The sequence below is a fragment of the Pleuronectes platessa genome, chromosome 5 (assembly GCF_947347685.1).
Source record: "Pleuronectes platessa chromosome 5, fPlePla1.1, whole genome shotgun sequence".
Classification (NCBI taxonomy): domain Eukaryota; kingdom Metazoa; phylum Chordata; class Actinopteri; order Pleuronectiformes; family Pleuronectidae; genus Pleuronectes; species Pleuronectes platessa.
This window is the reverse complement of record NC_070630.1, coordinates 2,972,201-2,996,125: the sequence shown is the minus strand read 5'-3', so window position 1 is coordinate 2,996,125 and position 23,925 is coordinate 2,972,201. Positions and strand designations below refer to the sequence as shown.

General features: G+C 45.3%; 1 protein-coding gene across 1 annotated transcript in view; it reads left to right on the top strand.

The window, feature by feature from the left end:
• The window catches only part of tyw1 (tRNA-yW synthesizing protein 1 homolog (S. cerevisiae)), a 59,712-nt gene extending 38,723 nt beyond the window's left edge, over positions 1-20,989 (top strand). The window contains exons 15-16 of the mRNA XM_053422442.1: positions 11,342-11,509; positions 19,156-20,989. Of these exons, the coding sequence (XP_053278417.1) occupies positions 11,342-11,509; positions 19,156-19,377 (390 nt within the window). The 3' untranslated portion in view covers positions 19,378-20,989. The remainder of the gene's footprint in view (positions 1-11,341; positions 11,510-19,155) is intronic.
• The last annotated feature ends 2,936 nt before the right edge of the window (positions 20,990-23,925 follow it).

The following is a 23,925-nucleotide window of genomic DNA, read 5'->3' as shown; positions in this document are numbered from 1 at the left end:
GGAGAAAGAGCAACACTAACAAGACAGCAGGGAACATTGGACTGGACAAGCAATCACAGACATGCGTCAAACGTGGTCGTGGGCTGGACACAGACACTGACATGTCAGTATAATGAAGCCATTTTCCACTTTGTTCACGCACACGTTACTTTTATCACTCGAAGACGGGCTGAAGCAAATCACACATTTTCTCTCTGTATCATTTTATATTGCTTATATAATGGTCTGTATCCTCGAGAAGTCATTGAACTGTATAAATCAGAAAACCTAGAAACCTGCACTTTTATTATATTGCATTATATATTTTATTGCGTATATATATTGTTGGCTTGTTGAGACGGTTGTTGTGCTGACGTTGGCCGACTGGAAAAATGTCAGTAAAGCAAATCTGTGTCGGCTCAGTTTGATTTTTCTAAGATAATTATAAAGATTGTTGACGGATGAAAACATAATTTATCTTTTTCCCATCTCCACCTTAATGCACCTGAAGAGGGACGGAGGCTCCAGGGCCCTGAAGCGCTCATGAAAGTATAAACACCATTCTCCCAAAAGATATTCCTCAAGTTGTTGTTGTTTTGATGACGGATTTTCCAGATCTCCATCCAACACAATCCAATAGGTGTTTAATTAGCTGGAGCTCTGGAGACTCTGAAGACTGTAGCTCATGATTCACGTTACTCTCACACTCACTAACTGATGGAGGGAGCAGAGGCCTGGTTCTGCTGGAAGAAACTTTGTTCTAACTTTCTTTAATCAGATGTCAAATTCTTCAAAGGAGCCTAAAAGTTAACTCATCAGAATAACTGATTGATTTGCAGCTAACTTACATTCTAAAGGGACAAGTTGAACCAAACCAAGCCAGAAATAATCTAATGTGTATTTTCCTCCCTATTTATTCAGTTGTTTTGCTTCATCCGTCTTCACAGACTGTGGAGACAGACGAGGGTTGTCCCTGCATTTGATGAAAGTTGAGTTATAACCATTTCTGGTGTGTGTGTGTGTGTGTGTGTGTGTGTGTGTGTGTGTGTGTGTGTGTGTGTGTGTGTGTGTGTGTGTGTGTGTGTGTGTGTGTGTGTGTGTGTGTGTGTGTGTGTGTGTGTGTGTGTGTGTGTGTGTGTGTGTGTGTGTGTGTGTGTGTCTGTCTGTCAAGTTATCTGGGTGATGTTTTAAACTGTGCTTGCCCAACTTGAAATGGCACTGTTACACAGAGGACGCAGGACAGCTCAAATCCTTCTCCTTGATTTTATTGAACATGAATCTTTCTGAACATGACCAACAAACATTCCGTAGTCTTATTCGGATTTAGGATCAGGATTAGGTTGAAAACCTATTGATAAAGACAAATTAAATCAAGTTAGTTCAAATAAATCAAAATGCCTAATCAAACATTTAAATCAAATCCAAATATATGTTAGATATCATAAACAAATCTATATAATTACAATATCACTATGATGTAAAACAACAATGGTCTTCCATACAAACATTTTCACCATGTGCGCCTCCACCAAACGTGCCCAAGACGTCACTAAGGACGTCTGCGCCGACCCATGCGCTGTCACATAGAAGACATGACAAACGGGAAAAAGTGCCAGAAACATACGCATTGTGCAAACTACACCTTAGTTCAAAATATAAATACCATACCAATGCGTGCTATCGTGTCCTCCAATGCACAAGGACAAGGAGGTCACACTCTATCTATTCATTCTATCGTTGCTCTTCAACAGGAAGAAGGATGACCAGTCGTCTCACATCCCTGCAGAGAATGGACACAGGGGTTCTCTTCAAGAGTTTCCTGGCTCCTTGTCTGCTTGTGTCCCCTGTGCTTGGCTTCATGACTGGAACAGGGTAGCTTGGAAAGGTCCTCACATTTACATCTCTGACGATTCCTCTTCGGTCAGCATTAACACTGACTACCCTGGCCAATTTATATTGACTCCTCAAGGCATTTTGGTCAGCCAGCCAGACCACATCTCCCACTGCAACGTTCCTCTCTCTTGTGTGCCACTTGCTCCTTATGAACAGGTTAGGACCAGCTAGCTGGCACCACTTCTTCCAGAATTTGCTGACCTCTGCTTGTATGGTTTGGAGTCTCTTGTATGGGTAACCTTCAAACTTGAAATCTCCCGGGTCTCCTCTTGGGCTGGCTCGTCCCAGTATGAGGGAATTGGGACTGATGTATTCCACACAGTCCTCTCGGCTTTGAATCCTGGCATCTATCGGTCTTTCATTTGCCAGGTTGGCTGCCATGAAGAGGAATGTTTGGAATTCCCCCCATGTGAGAACTCCATCACCACCAAGGTTGTTCAGGGCTCGCTTCACTATCTTGACAGCTGCCTCTGCTGCTCCATTTCTGTGGGGAGAGTCTGCAGGGTGAATCCTCCATGACCACTCTGTTCCATGATTGACAGCTTCCTCTTCAATCTGAGACCTGTTCAGTCTGCTCAGAAATCTGTGAAGCTCCTCCAGAGCAGGTCTGGCCCCTACAAAGTTTGTGCCAGGATCTGTCCACAATTTCCTAGGGTGTCCCCTCAGTGCAGAGAATCTTTGGTAGGCCAGCAGAAATCCCTCAGAAGACTGGTCACTCACAACATCAGTGTGTATGGCTCTTGAAGCCATGCAGCAGAATACAACCCCCCAGACTTTGAGTTTGACCCTTTTCCTTACTTCATCTTTTACCTCATAAGGTCCGAACAGGTCCATGGTTGTAAACTCAAATGGCAATGCTGGGCCTGTTCGCTCTGGTGGCAACTCACTCATGATCTGCTGGCACTGTTTTGCCCTGTTTTTCCTGCATAACACACAACTGTCTACTACTTGTTTTGCAATTCTTCGACCTTTGATTACCCAGGCTTTTTTCCTCATCCTGAGCAAGGTTCCTGCTATTCCCTCATGGTTTGCCTTGTGGGCTTCCTGTGCCAGCAATGTAGACACCCATGCCTCGTATGGTAAGACGGGCACTGCAGTTTTGTCTTCATCAAACATCTGAATCCTGCCTCCACAAACCAAGAGCTCAGAGTCCGCATCTCTGTATACTGCCAGTCTGCTTAGGGTAGTGTCAGGAAAAGCTACACCTTCCTGAGCTTCACTAAAGAGATCCCTGAGGCCATCTTCACGCTCTCTCACTGTAAGCACAGTTTGCTTGGCCTTTTCCTTTAGTGATGACACTTTATGCTTAGCTTCTTGAGTTCTTGACTGGCTTTTCATCTCTATCCACTTCTTGGCAGCTCGCCATATCCAGGCGATGATCCTGACCAGCTTGGACAAGGAGCTGTAATTCCTCACTTCCAGTAGGTTCTTTATTTCCCATCTCCTGGGTGCCCTTCCTGCCAGAAGAGCTGGATCAGCGGCCATACTTTTCTCTCCACTTTCACCCTTCAGGTCTTTTTGTGGGGCACTTGCTTGGCTTATCTTAGCTTGAGCCCTTGTCATTCCTGCTGAGAATGCCTTTCTCTGGAGTCTGTTGACACTCTCTCTAGCGTGCACTGCAACCTCTCCTGCTGACTTTTTAGGCCACTCCTCCACTGGCCACTTTAGGAACTCTGGCCCATCCTGCCATGTGGAATCCTCCTTTAGATCTTCATGAGTGCCTCCTCTTGTAATGATGTCAGCAATGTTATGCTCTCCAGGGATCCACCACCAGTCTTCAACTGAGCCAGCCTTCTGGATTTCACCCACTCTGTTCGCAAAGAAAGTTTGGTACCCATAACTCTCTCTTTGAATGGCTCCTAGGACTGTTTGACTGTCCACCAGGTGGAGCCATCGCTCTATCTCCAGGCCTCCATGCTTCTCAACGTACTTCCTGAGCCTGGCTGCAAAGACAGCGCCGCAGATCTCAGCCTTCACGGCCTCCCCTTTCTGATCCAGTGGAGTCAGCTTGGCTTTCGACTCTACAAACCGGATATCGACTCCTTTACTAGTGTTCCACCTCAGGTACATCACAGCTCCATATGATTTGTCACTCCCGTCTGAGAATGTGATTCCCCATGGTTTCCCTTTCCAGTGAGCTGGTGTCAGGCTTCTTTGAAACTGAACTTGTCCAAGCTGCGCATACTCCTCAAACAGCTGAATGGCTTCTTCTCTGAGGCTCTCTGACAGTGGTTTATCCCAGGTCTCACGGGTCAACTTCCCTCCTCCTGCCTCCTGGAATGCTCTCCTAACAAGGATAGCGCCCTTCTGTTTCAGAGGTGATACCAAACCGATGGGGTCGTAGAGTCCAGCTACTTGGCTTAACAGGTCCCTTCTTGTCAGCGGGTTAGGCGTTCCAGGTTTCACCTCCATTCTGAGAAGATCCTTGCCTACTCTCATCTTCTTTTTCCTTTTGGAAAAGTTGATCGAGGTCATCATGTAGAGCTTGTCCTCCTCCACCTTGTATCCAATGCCCAGGGCTTTGTTATCTTCATCCCTCATTTGGTTTGGGAGGATGAAGGTTTTCTTCTCCATCCCTTCCACTCTTGATGTCAGGACCTTTGCTGCAGCCTCCGGCCTCCCACTTTGGCCTGACCGGACCCACGGTTTCAGAAAGAAGCCTCCGGCTCTCAGAATTTCTTCAACGCCTTCAGTCATCTTGTCTAGTTCCTCCAGGCTGTTATGGGAAGTTAGAATGTCATCCACATAACTGTCCTTTTCCAGGACTCTGCGCTCCTCTTCCATGTGAGCAAAGATGGCCAATCTTGCTGTCTCCCGCATAGCTACCTGTGCAATGCAACCGGCTGGTCTGTCTCCAATGTTCACCCTTGTGATGGCATATTGACCCATCTCCTCATCTGGATTGTCCCTCCAAAGGAATCGGTGGAGATGCATCTCTCGCTCTTCTAGCCACACTGAATTATACATCTTCCTGATGTCTCCAAGTGCAGCATACACACCTCTTCTGAATCTCAGCAGCACAGCTCTGATCGGGTTTAAAACATCACCCAGATAACTTGACAGTTGAAAACCAGCGGAGCAGCTTGGAGAAGTGGATAAAAGGCCTTGGAAGTCCAGGAAAAGCTGTTGACGCAGGAGAAGAGAGCTGTGCTGGTCCGTGAGGTCAAGATGGCGGAAGACGTCGTGGAGAAGACTGTGAAGCAGCTCAAGAAGGAGAGAACCGCTGCGAAAAGCACCTTCACCAGACAGGCCAACTTCCTCAGCAAAGGGGCAGACAGCATGGTGGAAGCAGAGCTGAGGGAGGAGTTCGCCGAGCTCTCATACTGCCGGAAAATCGTTCTTGAAGCGAATGATGATTATAAGACAGGGCTTTTGGCTGAGTCTCAAGAGCCAGAAGAGGAAGACGTGGTTCTTGAAGAGAGGGAGGAGCTAGACGTTGAGAGAGCCGCTAACGAAGCAGAAGCAAGGTTTGGAGAGGTGAGAAGAATTGTCCAAACAAACCTGTGGTCCAGATATGGCCAATACGCTATCACAACTGCAATCACTGAAGGAGAGAAGGCCTGCAGTCGGGCGGAGAAGTTACCTGTGGAGAGTACTCACCTGGATGCATATGAGATGCACCTGACTCTACTGGAGAAAAGGATCAATGAGGCTGCCAGAGTTATGTCAAACTGGGAGCGGTGGATCCCCAAGGCTGAAAGAAAGGAGCTAGATGGCAGGGTCAAGGACCTGAAAGCTTTGAACGGCAACCTTGAACTGAGGAAGGCTGAGTTTGTCACTGCACGGAGGATGTCGAAGGATGCGCTGGCTGCAGGAGCCTCAGGACTTGAAGCAGTGAGAGCACATCCCCCGCCAGCAAAACCAATTGTCAGGATAAAACCAACCACACTGCCCATCTTTTCAGGCTGCAAAAGAGAATACCACAGATGGAAGAAAGACTGGGAGAGCCTTCAAAGACAGGGAGAGCCGTCTGGCTCAGCCGAGGTCAAGAAAATTCAACTCCTGGACAGCGTGGATGACAAGATTGGGAAGGATATCCGGCTGTCAACCTACAACACTGCAGAGGATATGTTCAGAGTCATGGACAACCGGTATGGAAATAAATCGACTATTGCCATAGAAATCCTGGAGGAGTTGGAGCAAATACCCCCTGCAAGGGGAAGCCAGCCAAGGAGAGTCATCGACCTGATCCAAGCAGTGGAAAAATCCCTAGCAGACCTCACAGAGCTGGGAATCTCTGGCGCAATCAAGAACCCTCTCGTCATTAAATCCATTGAGAGCAAGTTACCCGACTTTGTAAAGAGAGACTGGCTAGCCTTTATGGTAAATTCTAGCAATAATGTCACCACAGACAACCACTTTGACATGCTCCTGAAGTTCCTAAAGAATCAAGAAGAGATCCTAGAGAGACTTGACCAGCTAAGGTTTGTGGAGAAGATAGAAGTATGCTTCTACAAGAACCACAAAGAAAGGAGGGCTGGAAGATGTGTGTGTTGTCTGCGGTGATGGAAGGCACAGTGACAAGATTTTCTTCTGTAGAAAGTTCAAAGGGCTGAAGCTACAAGAGAAGAATGCTATTGTAAAGAAGCTGGGAGCATGCAGAAAATGTCTTGGATGTCATGAAGATGATGGATACTGCAGAGACACTTTCCTATGCAGGAACAAAGACTGTAAGAAGGGAGACTCCTCAGATCACCATTACTTTATTTGCCCCAATGGAGAAAACAAGAGTGGAAACGAGAAGAGAAGTGGGAAAGATGGCAGAAGAAAGAGCAAACTAACAGCCGAACAGGAAGGATTCTTGGCTGAGCTGTCCTCAGTGCAAGCAGAAAGGTGCAGAATGGCATTCACGAACAAAGCTACAGAGGGTGGCATGAAGAACCACCAGTCCCAGCTATTGAAGAAAAGTGGCCTGTGCGAGCTTCCTGTCATTATGATGCTGATGGAGGTAACTGCTAATGCTGGGCAGAAGATTGGAGCTCTTGTTGATCTTGCCTCAGACACAAACTATATCACCCATAAGGCTGCACACAGGCTGAGGCTGCGGAGTGAAGAAATAACCCTGGTTGTGCATGGTGTAGGCGGAATGACCATCAAGGTGAACACGGAAAGATATCTTCTTCGAGTCAGAGTGAAAACCCCCAAAGGAGCGGAGAAGGCTCATGAACTGATCTGTTACGGCCTGGATGAGATTGCCAAGGTGCACAAAGTTGTCAAGCCGGAAAAGTTGCAGAAGTTCTTCCCAGAAGTGAAGCTTGAGGAATTAAGGAGGCCGGAAAAGATTGATCTGCTCATCAGCCATCGCGAGGGAAGACTTGCTCCACAAAGGGTTAAAGTTGTTGGGGACCTCGTCCTGTGGGAGAGTCCATTGGGAATGACAGTGGGCGGAGCACACCCCGACCTGTTCGAGGAGATAGAGGTGGCAGCACATGAGTCCAGAACACACTTTGCTCGCTCCATGAGAACTGCTGCAGTCAAGTATGAGGAGATAGTTGAGAGCCCAAGTACTGAAGCAGCCCGTATGCAGCGAAAGGACAGTGCAAAGGAAACGGTTACAGCTGCTGCAAACCGTGAGTTCCTGGAGTGGTGGAGATGGGACAGCATCGGAGCAGCCTGTGAGCCAAAGTGTGGAGGATGTCGCTGTGGAAACTGCCAACCAGGAGGAAAGGAAATGACACTGGCTGAAGAAAGGGAGCTTGAAATAATAAAAGAAGGACTCACCTATGTCCAAGGAGACTCTCACACAACATCGCCGCATTGGGATGCAAAGTATCCATGGACAGAAGATCCTGCCTCGCTCCCCAACAACAAAGGTGCAGTTGAAGCTACATTCTTGAGAACAGAAAGACAACTAAGGAGGGAGCCAGAGTGGAAATCAGCATACAGAGCCCAGGTCCACGAGATGGTTGAGAGGGGCGCAGCCGTAAAACTCACTAATGAGGTCATCAGCAAGTGGACAGGACCAGTGTGGTATGTAAGCCATTTGGTGGCGCCAAACCCTCACTCAGTGACGACTCCAGTCCGGCTTGTGTGGAACAGCAGCCAGAAGTGCAGGGGAGTGAGCATGAATGATATTCTGCTAAAGGGGCCAGATGTTTTAAACCCGATCAGAGCTGTGCTGCTGAGATTCAGAAGAGGTGTGTATGCTGCACTTGGAGACATCAGGAAGATGTATAATTCAGTGTGGCTAGAAGAGCGAGAGATGCATCTCCACCGATTCCTTTGGAGGGACAATCCAGATGAGGAGATGGGTCAATATGCCATCACAAGGGTGAACATTGTGCTTGCCCAACTTGAAATGGCACTGTTACACAGAGGACGCAGGACAGCTCAAATCCTTCTCCTTGATTTTATTGAACATGAATCTTTCTGAACATGACCAACAAACATTCCGTAGTCTTATTCGGATTTAGGATTAGGATCAGGATTAGGTTGAAAACCTATTGATAAAGACAAATTAAATCAAGTTAGTTCAAATAAATCAAAATGCCTAATCAAACATTTAAATCAAATCCAAATATCTGTTAGATATCATAAACAAATCTATATAATTACAATATCACTATGATGTAAAACAACGATGGTCTTCCATACAAACATTTTCACCATGTGCGCCTCCACCAAACGTGCCCAAGACGTCACTAAGGACGTCTGCGCCGACCCATGCGCTGTCACATAGAAGACATGACAAACGGGAAAAAGTGCCAGAAACATACGCATTGTGCAAACTACACCTTAGTTCAAAATATAAATACCATACCAATGCGTGCTATCGTGTCCTCCAATGCACAAACCCTTCATAGCCCGGCCGGAAATCGCGGACCTTTATTTCCTCACCCGTGCTCACTCACCTCACGTGCCGTAATCAGGCAAGTGCCGCCCGGTGTGTGCGCAAATGTGTGTGCGCATCTCCCCTCCACGCCACTAGAGGTTTTTTAATCTAAATGCGATCTCTGTCTTTACAGTGTGTGTGTGTGTGTGTGTGTGTGTGTGTGTGTGTGTGTGTGTGTGTGTGTGTGTGTGTGTGTGTGTGTGTGTGTGTGTGTGTGTGTGTGTGTGTGTGTGTGTGTGTGTGTGTGTGTGTGTGTGTGTCCTCCCTCGACAGCAGCAAGACATTTGCTATTGACCCATTAATTATTAGTCCATCATCTTGTGTGGTGCAACACATTCTGCTCGGGCAATTTACCATCCGCTGTCCGATGGTCGTCCGATGTGTGATTTATCATCTCAGCGTCAGTAGCAGCTACCTGCCTCTGTTCCCTCGCTCGCTCAGGGAGGAGAGAGAGAGAGAGAGAGAGAGAGAGAGAGAGAGAGAGAGAGAGAGAGAGAGAGAGAGAGAGAGAGAGAGAGAGAGAGAGAGAGAGAGAGAGAGAGAGAGAGAGAGAGAGAGAGAGAGAGAGAGAGAGAGAGAGAGAGAGAGAGAGAGAGAGAGAGAGAGAATTTCGGTAAGGGTGTAAATCTGGAGATTAATTTGGTGTAGCGGCATGTACGCACAGCGGGGGGGCCTTGGGGATCAGCATTTATGATTTCCCCTTAAAAGTCGAAGCATTATTTGTAAACAGGTGAAAGGTCCTTTCCCCTTTATCTCCTCCACTTTCTCATAAGTTCCTCGATGATTCAATGCCCTCGCTCCCTCCATATATCTCAAAGATCTTCTCCTCCTCCTGCCCCGGCCCATTCCCGGTGATTTATAGAGGCCTGAAGAGTTGATCTTTATTCAGCGGGGCCTCCAGGCAAACCCGATAATACCAAGGTCCCTCATAAATTCCGCCCAGCGCCCTGTTTTACCCCCGAGCTGCACCCTGTTCTCTTTCTCCAGACTCGACCCCGAAAGAGTGAAGAGCCGAGTCAGGTTTCTCTGTGAGGGGAATTCACAAGTAGCCCTTCAGGACATATGTGGTTAAATTACTGAAGAGACGGCTGCAGTTCAACACCAGAGCCAGAGGTCCCCTTCGGCTGCAGTCTGGCAATATCAGGGCCAATCAGATGAGTTGTGAGAATGTTTTGGCACACGGATAAAGCTGGTAAATCCGTCTGAGACGAACCAGTGTTTTCATGGGTTGTAAATTAGGCTTATTGGATTTTGGGGAAACATTCATTTCTTTATCTCCCCCCCGGCAGATAATTTCTTTCTGAGTCCAAGAGATTGTTTGTTTGAATATTTCTCTGCGACGTCCTGGGGCTTTTTTCATCACATCCAAGTAAACAACAAGAGGGAAATGAGAGAAATGCAATAAAAATAAAGTCTTATTGAAGTTATATTTTTGATCACATGATACATTCATGCTAATCTAAATAATAATAAAAACTTACAGGACGGCCAGTTGGGTTTTTCTTCATGTGATGGACATTTAATAACCCAAGTACTTTCTAAGTAACTGTGGGCTAAGGGGGTTATACTCTATGTTGACATTAGAAAGGAAATACATTAACATCATGACCTTTCAGATGAGTGATAATCAGATGTGTGTGATGTCATCGCTCAGATGCACGAGGCTCTGAGAGGCTGTTTTTAAATCCTGAAGCTCAAACAGACACTGAAGTGAAACCCCTTGCAGATTCCAGATCAGTCCTCTCTCTCCCGTCTTCACAGTGTTTTCTCTGTGTGTTTCGGGAGCTCGGCTATTGACGCACTCTCCTCATGGCTCCCTCACACCTTCTTGCTCTCAGCCCGACTCATCGGTAGTTTGTCCGTGCCGGAGGGAGCTGTCACCCCCCCCCCCCCCCCCCCCACCCCCGGTCACTTGCAACCACAGCACAGATCGTTCAGTATTGATCAGAGAACAACCGGCGTTCAGCTGCTATTTTGATTGATTTCCGTGGCCGTGTCCAGATGGTGTTTCACTTCCTCCTCCAGTTCTCTCAGCGGTCGAGTCTGAGATTATGTGTCAGCTCAGAAAATAAACTGCCGATAATGATAATTGTCAGTTTATGAAGCCTTTTTGTCATCGATACGAACCAGACTGAATAGAATACCTCTTCACCTAAAGACCTCTTTACAGACTCACTTCTACTTTTCATCTCCTTATTCATCCCCCCTTCCTACCGTCATGGAAAACCTGGAAAAGTCATGGGATTTTAAAATGTGTTTTTCCAGGCCTGGAAAAGTCATGGAAATAACGTAATCCCAAAGGTTTTGGAAAAGTCATGGAAATTTGTTATATTCATATTTTCATGTCGTTCATTTACACAGGGTTTTAAATAATTCATATGCTTTTAAAGAAATACGCTCAAAATATAAGAGGGCATACTTGGGTTTGTGTCATTGAAGGTAAACTGTATGCCTTGGAATTCTCATTGTTAGTTTAAATACTAAAGTTTGTCACTTTTACGCGTACACATCGAGATTTCACAAAATGTTCGGTCATGGAAACTTGGTTTAAAGTTATTGAAAAGTTATGGAAATCCACTGGTCAAAATGTGTATGAACCCTGTCCATAGTTCCTCACGGTGTGTTGTGTGTGTCCAGGGCGTGACGTACTGTGGGGAGAGCTCTGCCAGCACCCTGACCATGGCCAACGTGCCCTGGCACCAGGAGGTGGTGGCCTTCGTCCAGCAGCTCGTTGACATGCTGCCCCATTACGAGATCGCCTGTGAGCACGAGCACTCCAACTGTCTGCTGATCGCACACACCAAGGTAAGAACACTTGAGGTGAACTCACACATGAAAACACTCAAACACAACTAACACTACATTTGAGCTTGTAAATGGATCAAACCTGGTTTTATCCTGTTAGCTCGCTCAGACCTGGTAGTGGAAGGATCACTGCTTGCTGCTCTGCTGGGTTTTACATGTTGCATCTTATTTGTCAAATATGTGCCAAGATGTTCTTGGTTCCAGCTTCTCAGATGTGACGGTCAGAATGTTTCTTAGTCCCTGTGTTAGTAAGTTTGAGCTTTTGACTGTTGATCTGACAAAACAAGCAATTTGATGTTGTCGTCTTTGAAATGGTGATAAAGAAATAAAGTGTTTTTTTTCCTCTATTTATTAGTTTAGACAGAATAATTTGTTTTTAAAACAAGTTATTGATTTTTTAAACTTTCTAATACTACTTTATCAGTACACCTAAATACCTTTAGTGTCAAACTCCTAGTGTACAACAGAGTGTAGATGCTTGTGTGTTCAGTAGGAGCCTCAGTCTGAAGGATATTCATTAAGTGCAGCTCGTTAACATTTCTAACACACACACGTGCTTTATCTTCTTAAACGGCTCATAAAGTTAAATTTGTGTTTTGATTTTGTCTTTTTGTGTTATTTAGATAATCAATTCTCCTGTCTGCCCTCTTTTCCAAATATGAATCAGAGCTGTTTGCTCTGGCAGACGCTCGCTGCCCCACAATGCCTCAGTCAGTCGGGGGGGCTCTGTCCGTCAACGATTAACAAATGATGATTAATTGCTGTCTTGACTCTCACTGGCAGAACACATCACACACACACACACACACACTCATTCACATTTACTCGTTTACAAACACAGACACACACACAGATCATCCACCTCGTGTTTTATCACCCAAGCTAACTGGTCTTGATTTTATTTAATGGTTGTTTGTTTTCAAAGAGCAGTTTACGGTTGTGTTTACCTCTTTATGCTGGAGCTTTATTTGGATTGATAACAGGAAATAAATACAGTTTTTAAAGATAATGATTCCTCTTCATGTTGGCAATATTAACTCAGGCTTAAATTAATTTGGTTCTGGCTGGAAATAGGAAATGTCCAACATTTAAGGGGAACTTCTATAAAAGGAAATGTATTTATAGCCGGGCCAGCAGCGTAGCTGGAGGCACCGACTGTCTCGGTTTGTCAGTCGACTGAATAACCTGCAGAAGAAATGACTGGACGTGGTGTCTGGTGCTGGTTAGGGTTAGGTTAGCATGCTGCTATCCTCAACTAGTCTTACAGAGCTGCAGCAGAGATGTACACTATTAAGATAAACTCACGTACATTAATGCAATGATCATCTTCATCATCTCTATCAGTACCTTTCTGTTGATGACACACACACACACACACACACACACACACACACACACACACACACACACACACACACACTAAGTCCCAGGAGACAACAAGCTGTTAGAAAGACTTAAGTTCTCTCTTTTCTCTCTAGGACACATCATTATTTCACTGAAGTGGTTTTACACCTTCTTTATATCTCCTCGCCCCCCCCCACCCCCCACCCTCTCTCTTTCCATTATCATCATTCTCTCACCTTCACGGATATAGATGTGGCCATTAGTGTGACTGCTTTAGATACATTAGACCAATTATTTGCACCTTCTCGCCTACAACTGTCAGTGTTTCTTAATACACTCACACACACACACACACACAGACACACACACACTCTCTTCCCATCCCTCTCCACTTCCTGCACGCGCTCACACAGATTGCAGTATTAGTGCTCGGTGCTCTGAGGCGGGATCTATCTGCCTGTTAACTGATATCTGGAGCTGAGGCACCGTGAGGAGGATGAACAGCGTTCTGCACTCACACACTCGTCTGCTCAGGCTTTCTAGGAACCTGTGAAGATTTTTTTAAAGATGAAATAGATTCAAACACACACACACACACTTTACCTCAAATTAAAACCTTTTCAAATGTTTCTCTCTTTCCAAAATGGAAATATTAATATACATGTTATCAGGGCATTATTGTGTTTTGTGTGATGAAGTACACGCATCAGATCTGGTCTTAATTCAAGTTCATAAAGTAAAATGTCTTCATTGTTGAAGACGCTGAGTTAAACCCCCTTAAAACTTAAAGCAAGATATAAAACCTGAGCTGTAGTGACTATGAATCATGGACTGAAAACAAAGATGGACGACAAGTCACAACTTCCTCCCACTGTCCAGAAATGAAGTAGCAATATCCCAGATGTGCACGCTGCCATTGTTCAGTAACAGGGGGGGGGGGGGGGGGTTCCAGGATATCCAGGTCCCATCGATACACAGCTTTAACCCTGTTTTTAAACCTTCAAATAACAAAGTAAACCCAAACTTGTCAGAAACGTAAACACATGAACATACATGTGTGATTAACGTGTATTCTTTTGTAATCATTGTATTTATTGTTCTTGCTCCTGAATTTGATTGATCCACATTTTTTTAACAATTCTATTACATTTTCAAACAGAAAAGAAAAGTGAGATCTTCTCTAGTTATGATTAGATTAGATTCAACTTTATTGTCATTGCACAGTAAAAGTAATTATGCAACGAAATGCAGTTTAGCATCTAACCAGAAGTGCAAACCAGGCAGTAAAAGTGCAGAGTATTGTGCATATTTAAAGTGAATATGTAAATAAATAAGAAATGTATATGGAATATTACAATATTAAGAGGTATTGTATGGTATAAGAACGATGAATACACTATGAGCAAGATAAATATATATAAATATGAATACACTATAGGCAGGATAATACAGTAGTAAAAGGAGGGAGGGTGTGTGGCAGTCCTAGTAACTAGTTAACACTTACCACTTACTCTCAAGTACAGGTTTAAAGTTAGTACTTGGAATCATCTGAATTTATGTATCACAACTAGAGAAGAACTTCACTATTAAAATATGATGGAAATGAGGTCGAGGGTAAAAGTTAACAGGGAAATTAAAGCGTAATCACAAACTGGAGCGTTGAGGATGAGCCTGTTTAAATGTTTAAATGTGTACAGAGGCGTGCGTGTCTTCAGGCGGACATCAATAATCCAGCAGAGTTCTGGAGCTGGAGGCATTTTGAGGTTCCTTCTGAGAACCTCTGAAGCCTGATGTTATTTTGTTAAGTGTCTTCAGTGTCTCCGCAGCAGGACGAGTGTCCTCCAGGTCTTAACTTGCATAACAGCCGAGTGTGAGACACATCACAGTCCTCGGATCTCAGCTCCAGATGGATGAGATCAGTGTTTGATGTAGTCCTTTAAAGGCATCGAAGCTGTGTGTGTGTGTGTGTGTGTGTGTGTGTGTGTTTGTGTGTGTGTCTGTGTGTGTGTACATCCTCTCCACACTGACACATCATCATTAGTTTCTCTGGGATCCTCCCATTCATAGTCATTTCTCTCTCTTCTCTGCATCTTTGCTTTTCTCACCCCTCACCACTTTCATCTCTCCTCTCAGTTTCCGTCCACTTCTGTTTCTCTCGCTTCTCTTTCTGTCAAACGACTGTGTGAGGAAAACAAAACCAGAATCTACACAATTAAGACACAAAGCTCCCTGACTCTCAGATCGCTGTGAGGAGCCAAGCGGTGTCTCTTAGCCTCCTGCTGTGCTGCTGCAGATGTTCGGCTGTCAGCTGAGCCGGGGCACAGACACACACTGACTGTCTGTCTGTAGTTTACAAACACAATCCAGCATCCACACTGACAGACTGGGAGACTGACGGGAACATTTTACATTCTGATATACTTGTTGAGGACATCATCAACTCGCTCACTGGGAGTTTCCCTGCTGTGTTCTCACAAGTTTCTCCTGGTTCACGTCCACCAGTCGACCTGAAAGTCTTTCCTCTCTCGTCCTCTAACACAAATCCGTCTCCAGGCCCAAACATGAGAAGACGACACTGACCTGGAAGATAATGAACATTCCAATATGCTATAAGCAATCAAATTATTCCCCTAACACAGTGAGCGGTGATATTTGACTGACTAAACAGAAACAGAACACACTATGTTTAGAATCATCTCCCTTCCAGACGCTTATTTTTCATTAAAGAAAACACAGGAGACCCGTGTGAAAGTCGGGTTCAGCTCTTTGTCGTTTGCCTCGACATGAGCGCCCCCCCCCCCCCCGTGGCGCTCGCTGGAAGACGCTGCCCTCAGCATCCTCCTGATCCTCATCATCCTCACTGATCCTCAACATCCTCCTGATCCTCATCATCCTCACTGATCCTCAACATCCTCCTGATTCTCAGCATCCTCCTCATCCTCATCATCCTCCTGATCCTCATCATCCTCCTGATCCTCATCATCCTCACTGATCCTCAACATCCTCCTGATTCTCAGCATCCTCCTCATCCTCAGCATCCTCCTGATCCTCATCATCCTCCTGATCCTCATCATCCTCACTGATCCTCAACATCCTCCTGATCCTCAACATCCTCCTGATCCTCAGCATCCTCCTGATCCTCAACATCCTCACTGATCCTCATCATCCTCACTGATCCTCATCATCCTCCTGATCCTCAGCATCCTCCTCATCCTCAGCATCCTCCTGATCCTCATCATCCTCCTGATCCTCATCATCCTCACTGATCCTCAACATCCTCCTGATCCTCAACATCCTCCTGATCCCCAGCATCCTCCTGATCCTCAACATCCTCACTGATCCTCATCATCCTCACTGATCCTCATCATCCTCCTGATCCTCAGCATCCTCCTCATCCTCAGCATCCTCCTCATCCTCAGCATCCTCCTGATCCTCAACATCCTCCTGATCCTCAGCATCCTCCTGATCCTCAACATCCTCCTGATCCTCAGCATCCTCACTGATCCTCAACATCCTCCTGATCCTCAACATCCTCACTGATCCTCAACATCCTCACTGATCCTCAACATCCTCCTGATCCTCAACATCCTCCTGATCCTCATCATCCTCACTGATCCTCAACATCCTCCTGATCCTCAGCATCCTCCTGATCCTCAACATCCTCCTGATCCTCAACATACTCACTGATCCTCAACATCCTCCTGATCCTCAACATACTCACTGATCCTCAACATCCTCCTGATCTCAACATCCTCCTGATCCTCAGCATCCTCCTGATCCTCAGCATCCTCCTGATCCTCAACATCCTCACTGATCCTCAACATCCTCACTGATCCTCAACATCCTCACTGATCCTCAACATCCTCCTGATCCTCAGCATCCTCCTGATCCTCAATATCCTCCTGCTCCTCAACATCCTCCTGATCCTCAACATCCTCACTGATCCTCAGCATCCTCCTGATCCTCAGCATCCTCCTGATCCTCATCATCCTCACTGATCCTCAGCATCCTCCTGATCCTCAGCATCCTCCTCATCCTCAGCATCCTCCTGATCCTCAACATCCTCCTGATCCTCAACATCCTCCTGATCCTCATCATCCTCCTCATCCTCAGCATCCTCCTGATCCTCAACATCCTCCTGATCCTCATCATCCTCACTGATCCTCAACATCCTCCTGATCCTCAGCATCCTCCTGATCCTCAACATCCTCCTGATCCTCAGCATCCTCACTGATCCACAACATCCTCCTGATCCTCAACATCCTCCTGATCCTCAACATCCTCACTGATCCTCAACATCCTCACTGATCCTCAACATCCTCACTGATCCTCAACATCCTCCTGATCCTCATCATCCTCACTGATCCTCAACATCCTCCTGATCCTCAGCATCCTCCTGATCCTCAACGTCCTCCTGATCCTCATCATCCTCACTGATCCTCAACATCCTCACTGATCCTCAACATCCTCACTGATCCTCAACATCCTCACTGATCCTCAACATCCTCCTGATCCTCAACATCCTCCTGATCCTCATCATCCTCACTGATCCTCAGCATCCTCCTGATCCTCATCATCCTCACTGATCCTCACAAAGTCCCTGTGAGTGGAAACAACATGGCCGCCTTGTTCCCTGCACAGAACAGCTCTGCTTTGTTGCTCCGAGACTGAAGCTGTTTGCAGAGATGCTGCCTGAGCAAATATTAGCCCCTCTCATTACCAGAGACATTAACTCCCGGTAGATGCTGCTTTAATCTGCCTCTTCTCAGGCCTCATTAGCAATGCAGTGGGAAGCTTCTCTCTAATGGCCGAGGCCGACGCAGGCCGACATTCAAACGCTCGGTGCCGTTACTCCCCCGGTGCAAAGTCTTTAACTGGGCGAGTTAATGTGAGTCAGAACATTTTGTCATTTTGAGTCATTTCTCAGAATGTAATGTGAACATGAGGGGGTCGGGGGGGGTCGGGGCCAAAGCTGCCTTGAACCTGAAAGAGCTTTTTAAAGTCTGAAAGCTAAAAGCACGACACTCGTCCCCAGTGACGGGCTTCTGCTTCCAAACATTTCCCAAGAGGGAGCTCCAGATATCGAGGAGCATTTAAACATCAAGCTTTTGTTGCACGTGAACAAAAGTAAACATTCAGAGGACGCGTTGTGTTGTTGTGTGTGTAACTCGCTCGCTGCTCGGCTCTCTCTCTGGTTTCGTCCCAGTATTTCCCAGCAGACACCGGGGGGGAACACAGTGTTGTATCTGCTGCAGAGCTGGGAGTACTGGGGAGGCAGAGGTCCCACTCTTCACCTCCTGCACTGGTTTGGAGAAGGAGCAGCATTAGAGGAGCAGGACGGTGTTGGAGGCGTCTTCCTCACTGTCAAGCACACAAGCTCTTTCTCTCTCTCTGTGCTCGTTAGTGTTTCTTGATCAAACACACACACACACACACACACACACACACACACACACACACACACACAGTTTCCTGCTGCCCGCTCTCCTTCTGTCCATTTGTCTCCCTCCTGTCTTCTCTCTACTATGATGGATGGCGAATCGGGTGAAGGAGTAAGAAGCAGGGATTGATAAAGGAGAAGAAGGGAGGAGGTGGAGCTGGTTTAAAAAAGAAAAGGCTAAAGTAACAGCGAGTGGCAGATGTGGATCGCCTCACTGAGAGAAGGTTCCTGGTTTGAATCCCGCTCGGCCGGGTTCTTTCTAAATGTTTGCATCTTCTCCACGTTCTCTGGTTTCTAGAGTCACAACACAGAGATCAGGTTGTGTTAATAGGCAAATGTAAATTGTCTGTAGGTGTTTGTCTCTTGTCTGTCGTGTCTGTGATTGGCTCCAGTCCTTCGTAACCCCTCAGAACGATAAGTGTTATAAATGATGGATGGAGGATTCATGGATCTTAACATCAGACGTGCTTACAAGAAAGATAATTATCTGTTTTTGAAACTTGATGTGGATCCAAATACATTTTTTAATATTCTGTAAACTCAGAGTTTAATAACCGTGTGCGATCTAAAGATTCAGGTAATGATCTATTTTTCTTTTTCAGGCTTCAGATACAAAACTTATATTTGTGGTAGCTCACATTGCAGACCAAAATATCCATTAATCTCAAATAAGCACTGAAAATACTTAATCTGAAGGCCGTCTGTTGTATCTTTGGTTTTGTGTTTCATTATTAAAACATCCAATCGGATTCTTTGTAGTTTCTAAAAATAACATTTGCTTTCATTTGGTTACAAAACAAGGTTTTTAAATGAATCCCAGGTTTCTTTATTAAGTGTTTCTCCTTTTCCCATGTGCTTCCAGTTCAAGGTGGCCGGCGAGTGGTGGACGTGGATCGACTATGAGCGTTTCCAGGAGTTAGTCCGGGCCCACGAGGAGAGCGGGGGCCAGCGGAGCTTCTCGGCCTTGGATTACACCGCTAAGACCCCCGGCTGGGCTCTGTTCGGGGCCCACGAGCAGGGATTCGACCCGACGGACACGCGCTTCCAACGACGCAACAAAACCAAAGACATCTCAGGATGCTGAGAGCGAGAGAGAGAGAGAGAGAGAGAGAGAGAGAGAATGAACAGAGCGAGTACTGATTGTGAAGAATAGGCCTCAATGATGATTTTATCCCCGTTCACTTTGGACAATAACTTTTCTGCAGCTGCGTTCATTCTCTTCTGAACTTAGATCCTGTCCCTCGATCTTTAATCGTTTTGGCTCCACCAGAAACTTCCAGAATCACTTCTTCACCTACATTCCCCTTCTCGGTTATCTGGACCTGCTTCTTCTTTCTATCGTTCATTGTTTATAGATGTTCTTCATCTCTTTCTGTTCCAAGGGGTCAATATTATAAATGTCTCTTGATTTAGTCTTTATGAGTCCGGCAGCACTTAGGGAGATCTTACCCGGTTGAGGTGGAACCAGGTGGAGCCTCCACAATCATCAGCCTAATTTCTGATGTGTGTTTTTTTTTATAGCCCAGGACATGATTAGCATGTGAGGAGCGTCTCTTCCACTTCTCCTCCCTCCCCGCCGTGGGAGCTGCACCTCCTTCCCAGACACCTTCTGCTCTTCCACCTACTCATTAGGACGGTGGCTCCTCTGCAGTGAGGGAGGAGCATCTCCACCGGGAGGGTCTCTTTCCAGAAACAGGCTTCTCACTGCGCTCTTTGCTTTTTAGCTTCTTCTTTTTTTTACCCCCAGTACAATTGTTGCTCTGTTGCAGATTCATCCAGTGTCGGCTCCGCTCGGCTCCAAAGCTCCGAGCCGGGAGAGTTTCAGCTTCTCACCGACGCTTTACACCATTTTTGTTCCACATGAGTAGAAAGTGGGTTTTATTACAAAACATTCCAACATTATAATGAATGTATTTGACTTATTTCTGTATCTTGATGTTGAAAACACTGCTTGATGAAGTGGGGGTGGATTTCAGTCTCAGGAAAACAAAGCCATCAGAAGCTGCTTTCAGTCGAGCACCAACATTTAACTGAAATTTCCCAGAGGGGTCGAATGTCCAACGTCCAAATATCCAAGTGGCTCCAGATATTTTCCAGAACTTTTCTAGAGTAAAATGTCCAGAAGATGCCTGAGTGAGTTCTTCTGAGAATAAGGCAGGAAAATATCTGGAAGATTCATAAGAATTCAAATATCTCAAGAGGAAAAATTGGAGTTGTACAAGAAGACGGTAATTTGAAAAGACAGAGACAAAAGAGAGTTTTGGACGATAAAGTCCTGACGCCTGTCGACTGAACACATGATTTCCTCAGTGGACTTTTAACATCATGTTGTGCTTCCTGCATAATCTAAATAGGCTCCGCCCCTCGCCTGAATGTCCTGGACTCAGGAGAATGGCCACACCCAGTTTCCCAGAGTCCATGTCTGAAACCAGCTTTGTTCTAGTACCTTAAAGTCGGTTATGGTCCTGAATCCTCTCGTGACTTCACATCTCCCAGCTCCTTGGTGAACAGACACAACACTGGGCTCAGAGATAGATAAACAGTTAATGTAATAATCAGCTGATCCAGGTTCAGTCCCCATCCAGGAGAGTGTAGGAGCATCATGTGACTTCAGTCCAGTGTTTCAGAGGAAAAAGCCTTTGCTGACATTTTAGTTTACGTTTATTTTAATTTGTTGTCTTTATGAATGTGAACCAGATTGAAAATTGTCACTGTAATAAATGTGTTGGTAAAAAATCTGCTTTGTCATGTGGGAGTATCATGTATCGCACAACCGCACACAAACATACACACACAAACACACACACAAAGATGCATTCAGGTGCACTTTTCATACAGGTTTTTCTGGCAGTTATTATTTTTTGTTTCCACTTGGGACAAAGTGGGACGTTGACATTTGAAGACAATACTTGTGGAGCTTCCTGTGCTGCACTCAGAGGAGGACAGACACACTCTGGTTGAACAGGACAGAGCGAAGGTGAAGCTCCAGTGACATTAAAGCTGCTCCTGTTCTTTCTTTAGAACTTTACTCAGATGCTCCTGCAGAAGTAAATTCTATATTCTGTTTAGTTTCTCTCCCTCATATTAGATCTCACGGCTAATATCGATTTTTGGCTCAAATTCTGACATCAGGTTTAAAAACATTAAAGATATATTTGGGACTCTGTTTATTAAAAACAACTCGGCAAAAAGTTCAACCATACACTTTATTGTAATATGCCATAATGAGAAACAGCCAAATAAAAAGAACTTGAATTAGGACAATAAACAGAAATGCACATCTGCATTATTTATTCTTTAAAATCAAAGTTTTCATAGTTGAATTTGAGGAAACTGTTTGTTCTTGGTGGAGGTATCGTCTTTTATAAAGAGTCATTTCAGTGACTCTTGCCTAATTTTGTTATTCTTCCCATTTAAAATCAACAACAATCAGTTTCCCTGTCTGTCCAACAACCTTCAGATTGAAGCTTTAATAAACTAATTAACATAACATCTAGTTTAAATGTGCTACATATATTCCAGACTGGGAACTGAAAGTTAATTTAGCATTAAGAATGTTCCCTGTCTGTACTCCAGTGCGCTCACAGTGTTCGCTGCTCTGGCTCTGGTTGTTTCCCTGGCGCACTTAAACAGCTCCACTGGTCCCATTCATCACGTCCGAGACCAGTTACCGTCTGTTCGTTCCCAGTTATGATGAACGGGTTGTAACTGGACTAAGTGGTAATTTACTGTAAATGATGAATTGATTCACTGCAGCTTTTTAATTTCTCGATCATCTCGTCTGGTTCCAGAAGCAGAAGTTAGACGTTTGTCTGTGAAGCAGCGTTTTCTTCTTGCAGATGCATTGTTAACATCTGATAGAATTATTAAAGCTTATGAATTATCTTCTGTTACAATTCAGTGAATATGTTTATTTAAACTCTTAAGACGGTAAAAGATCAGGAGAGAGGAAAAATACGAATCTCTGAACAAAGAGAAAACTTGGTCGAGGTCAGAAACATGTTCTCTCTTATTGTCTCAGTCTGTTCCTGAAAGAAACAAGTGTTGTCTCCACGCAGATCCAGGATCAGATGAATGTTTCATCCTGTGGACACATGCAGGGAATCATTTTTGAATGAGAATGTTTTTTTGCTTTCATCGTCCGCCAGTGATTCTGCTTCAACACAGTCAGGGAGACAAATAATTCATGTTTGAGACCAAGTGATAAAAAACATGTGATCACACTCACTGTGTTCGTGGAGGAACTCTGAGAGGAGCAGGATTATAACCTCCAATGCTGGAGTCTGTGATTTGAGTTATTCTGCTCTTACATGAATAAAAGCCCTGATTTAAAGAAGCATGCAGATAAAACATGAAGCTGAAAACACACAGACACACTTGGCTTCGTCCTCCTCACTCATGGTGAAGTGTCATTTGAAACCTGAATATTTTTTATTTTGAAATATTATATATATCAGTGTTTGTGTGTGTGTGTGTGTGTGTGTGTGTGTGTGTGTGTGTGTGTGTGTGTGTGTGTGTGTGTGTGTGTGTGTGTGTGTGTGTGTGTGTGTGTGTGTGTGTGTGTGTGTGTGTGTGTGTGTGTGTGTGTGTGTGTGTGTGTTTGAGCCAGATGTCTCAGAGAGGACCACCGTCCCTCAGCCCGTCCTGTCTGTGTCCATCTGTCACTCCTCTCCCCTCCTGGTGGATCATGGTCATTGGCAGATGCTTGATTCAGCTTCATTGTTCCCTGACTCCATGGAGACACGTGGACACTCTACTGTGGGACAGACTCTGCTCATCTAGATGATAAGTTCAGGGATGTGACGGTCAAGCATGAAATGTGGAGGCAGAGCGGTAAACACACAGTGAAGAGCCGGTGAGGGAATCAAACCTGCAGCTGCTGCAGGACGCATGGGTGATTGTGATGTTTTTGTGATTCAGTCTTTGGAGCTGATAGGTCAAAGGTTAAAGGGATAGTTCACCCAAAAAAGAAGAATCGCTCAATATCTACTCAGCAATTACCATTATGAAAAACATTGAATGGCGACCACTTCTTCAAACGTTAAAAAACTACACAAAAACAACACAACCTGCCTCCGTTCTAATCCTGTGATGTCATCAAAGTGTCCTTGAGCCCCGAGGTTCAAGTTCAACTCAAAACGAGTTCATTTCACACAAGTTCTGAACCTAAAAGTCGTCTGATACTTTCACAAACCAGAAAGTTCGATCAGTATTTCAATTTATAATATTCAACATATATGTGTTTTAGATGTTGTCCTCTGTTGTAGCTTCACGCTCCAGCTCCTCTAGAAGATCATTTAAATGAAGCTCAGTGTATCGATGTAGAGTTGATGCAGTGGAACAAAGTCACATCTGAGCTCCAGTGTGAGGTTGTGTGTTTCTGCTCCAGCTGAATCCATGTGTCACGTCCCTGGAGCTCAGCTGAAGGTTCTGTCAACAGGGCGACCCACCTGACCTCCTGACCTCCTGACCCCCTGACCTCCTGACCTCTGGGACCTCCTGACCTCTGGGACCTCACCACGTCCGTCACTTATCGTCCGGTGCTGCTGAGGAACAATCCCTGACACTTCAGGATGGTTCATAGTTTCCTGCCTCTGTCTGAGCCGGGTGTTTGTGGGCAGCGACCCTGATT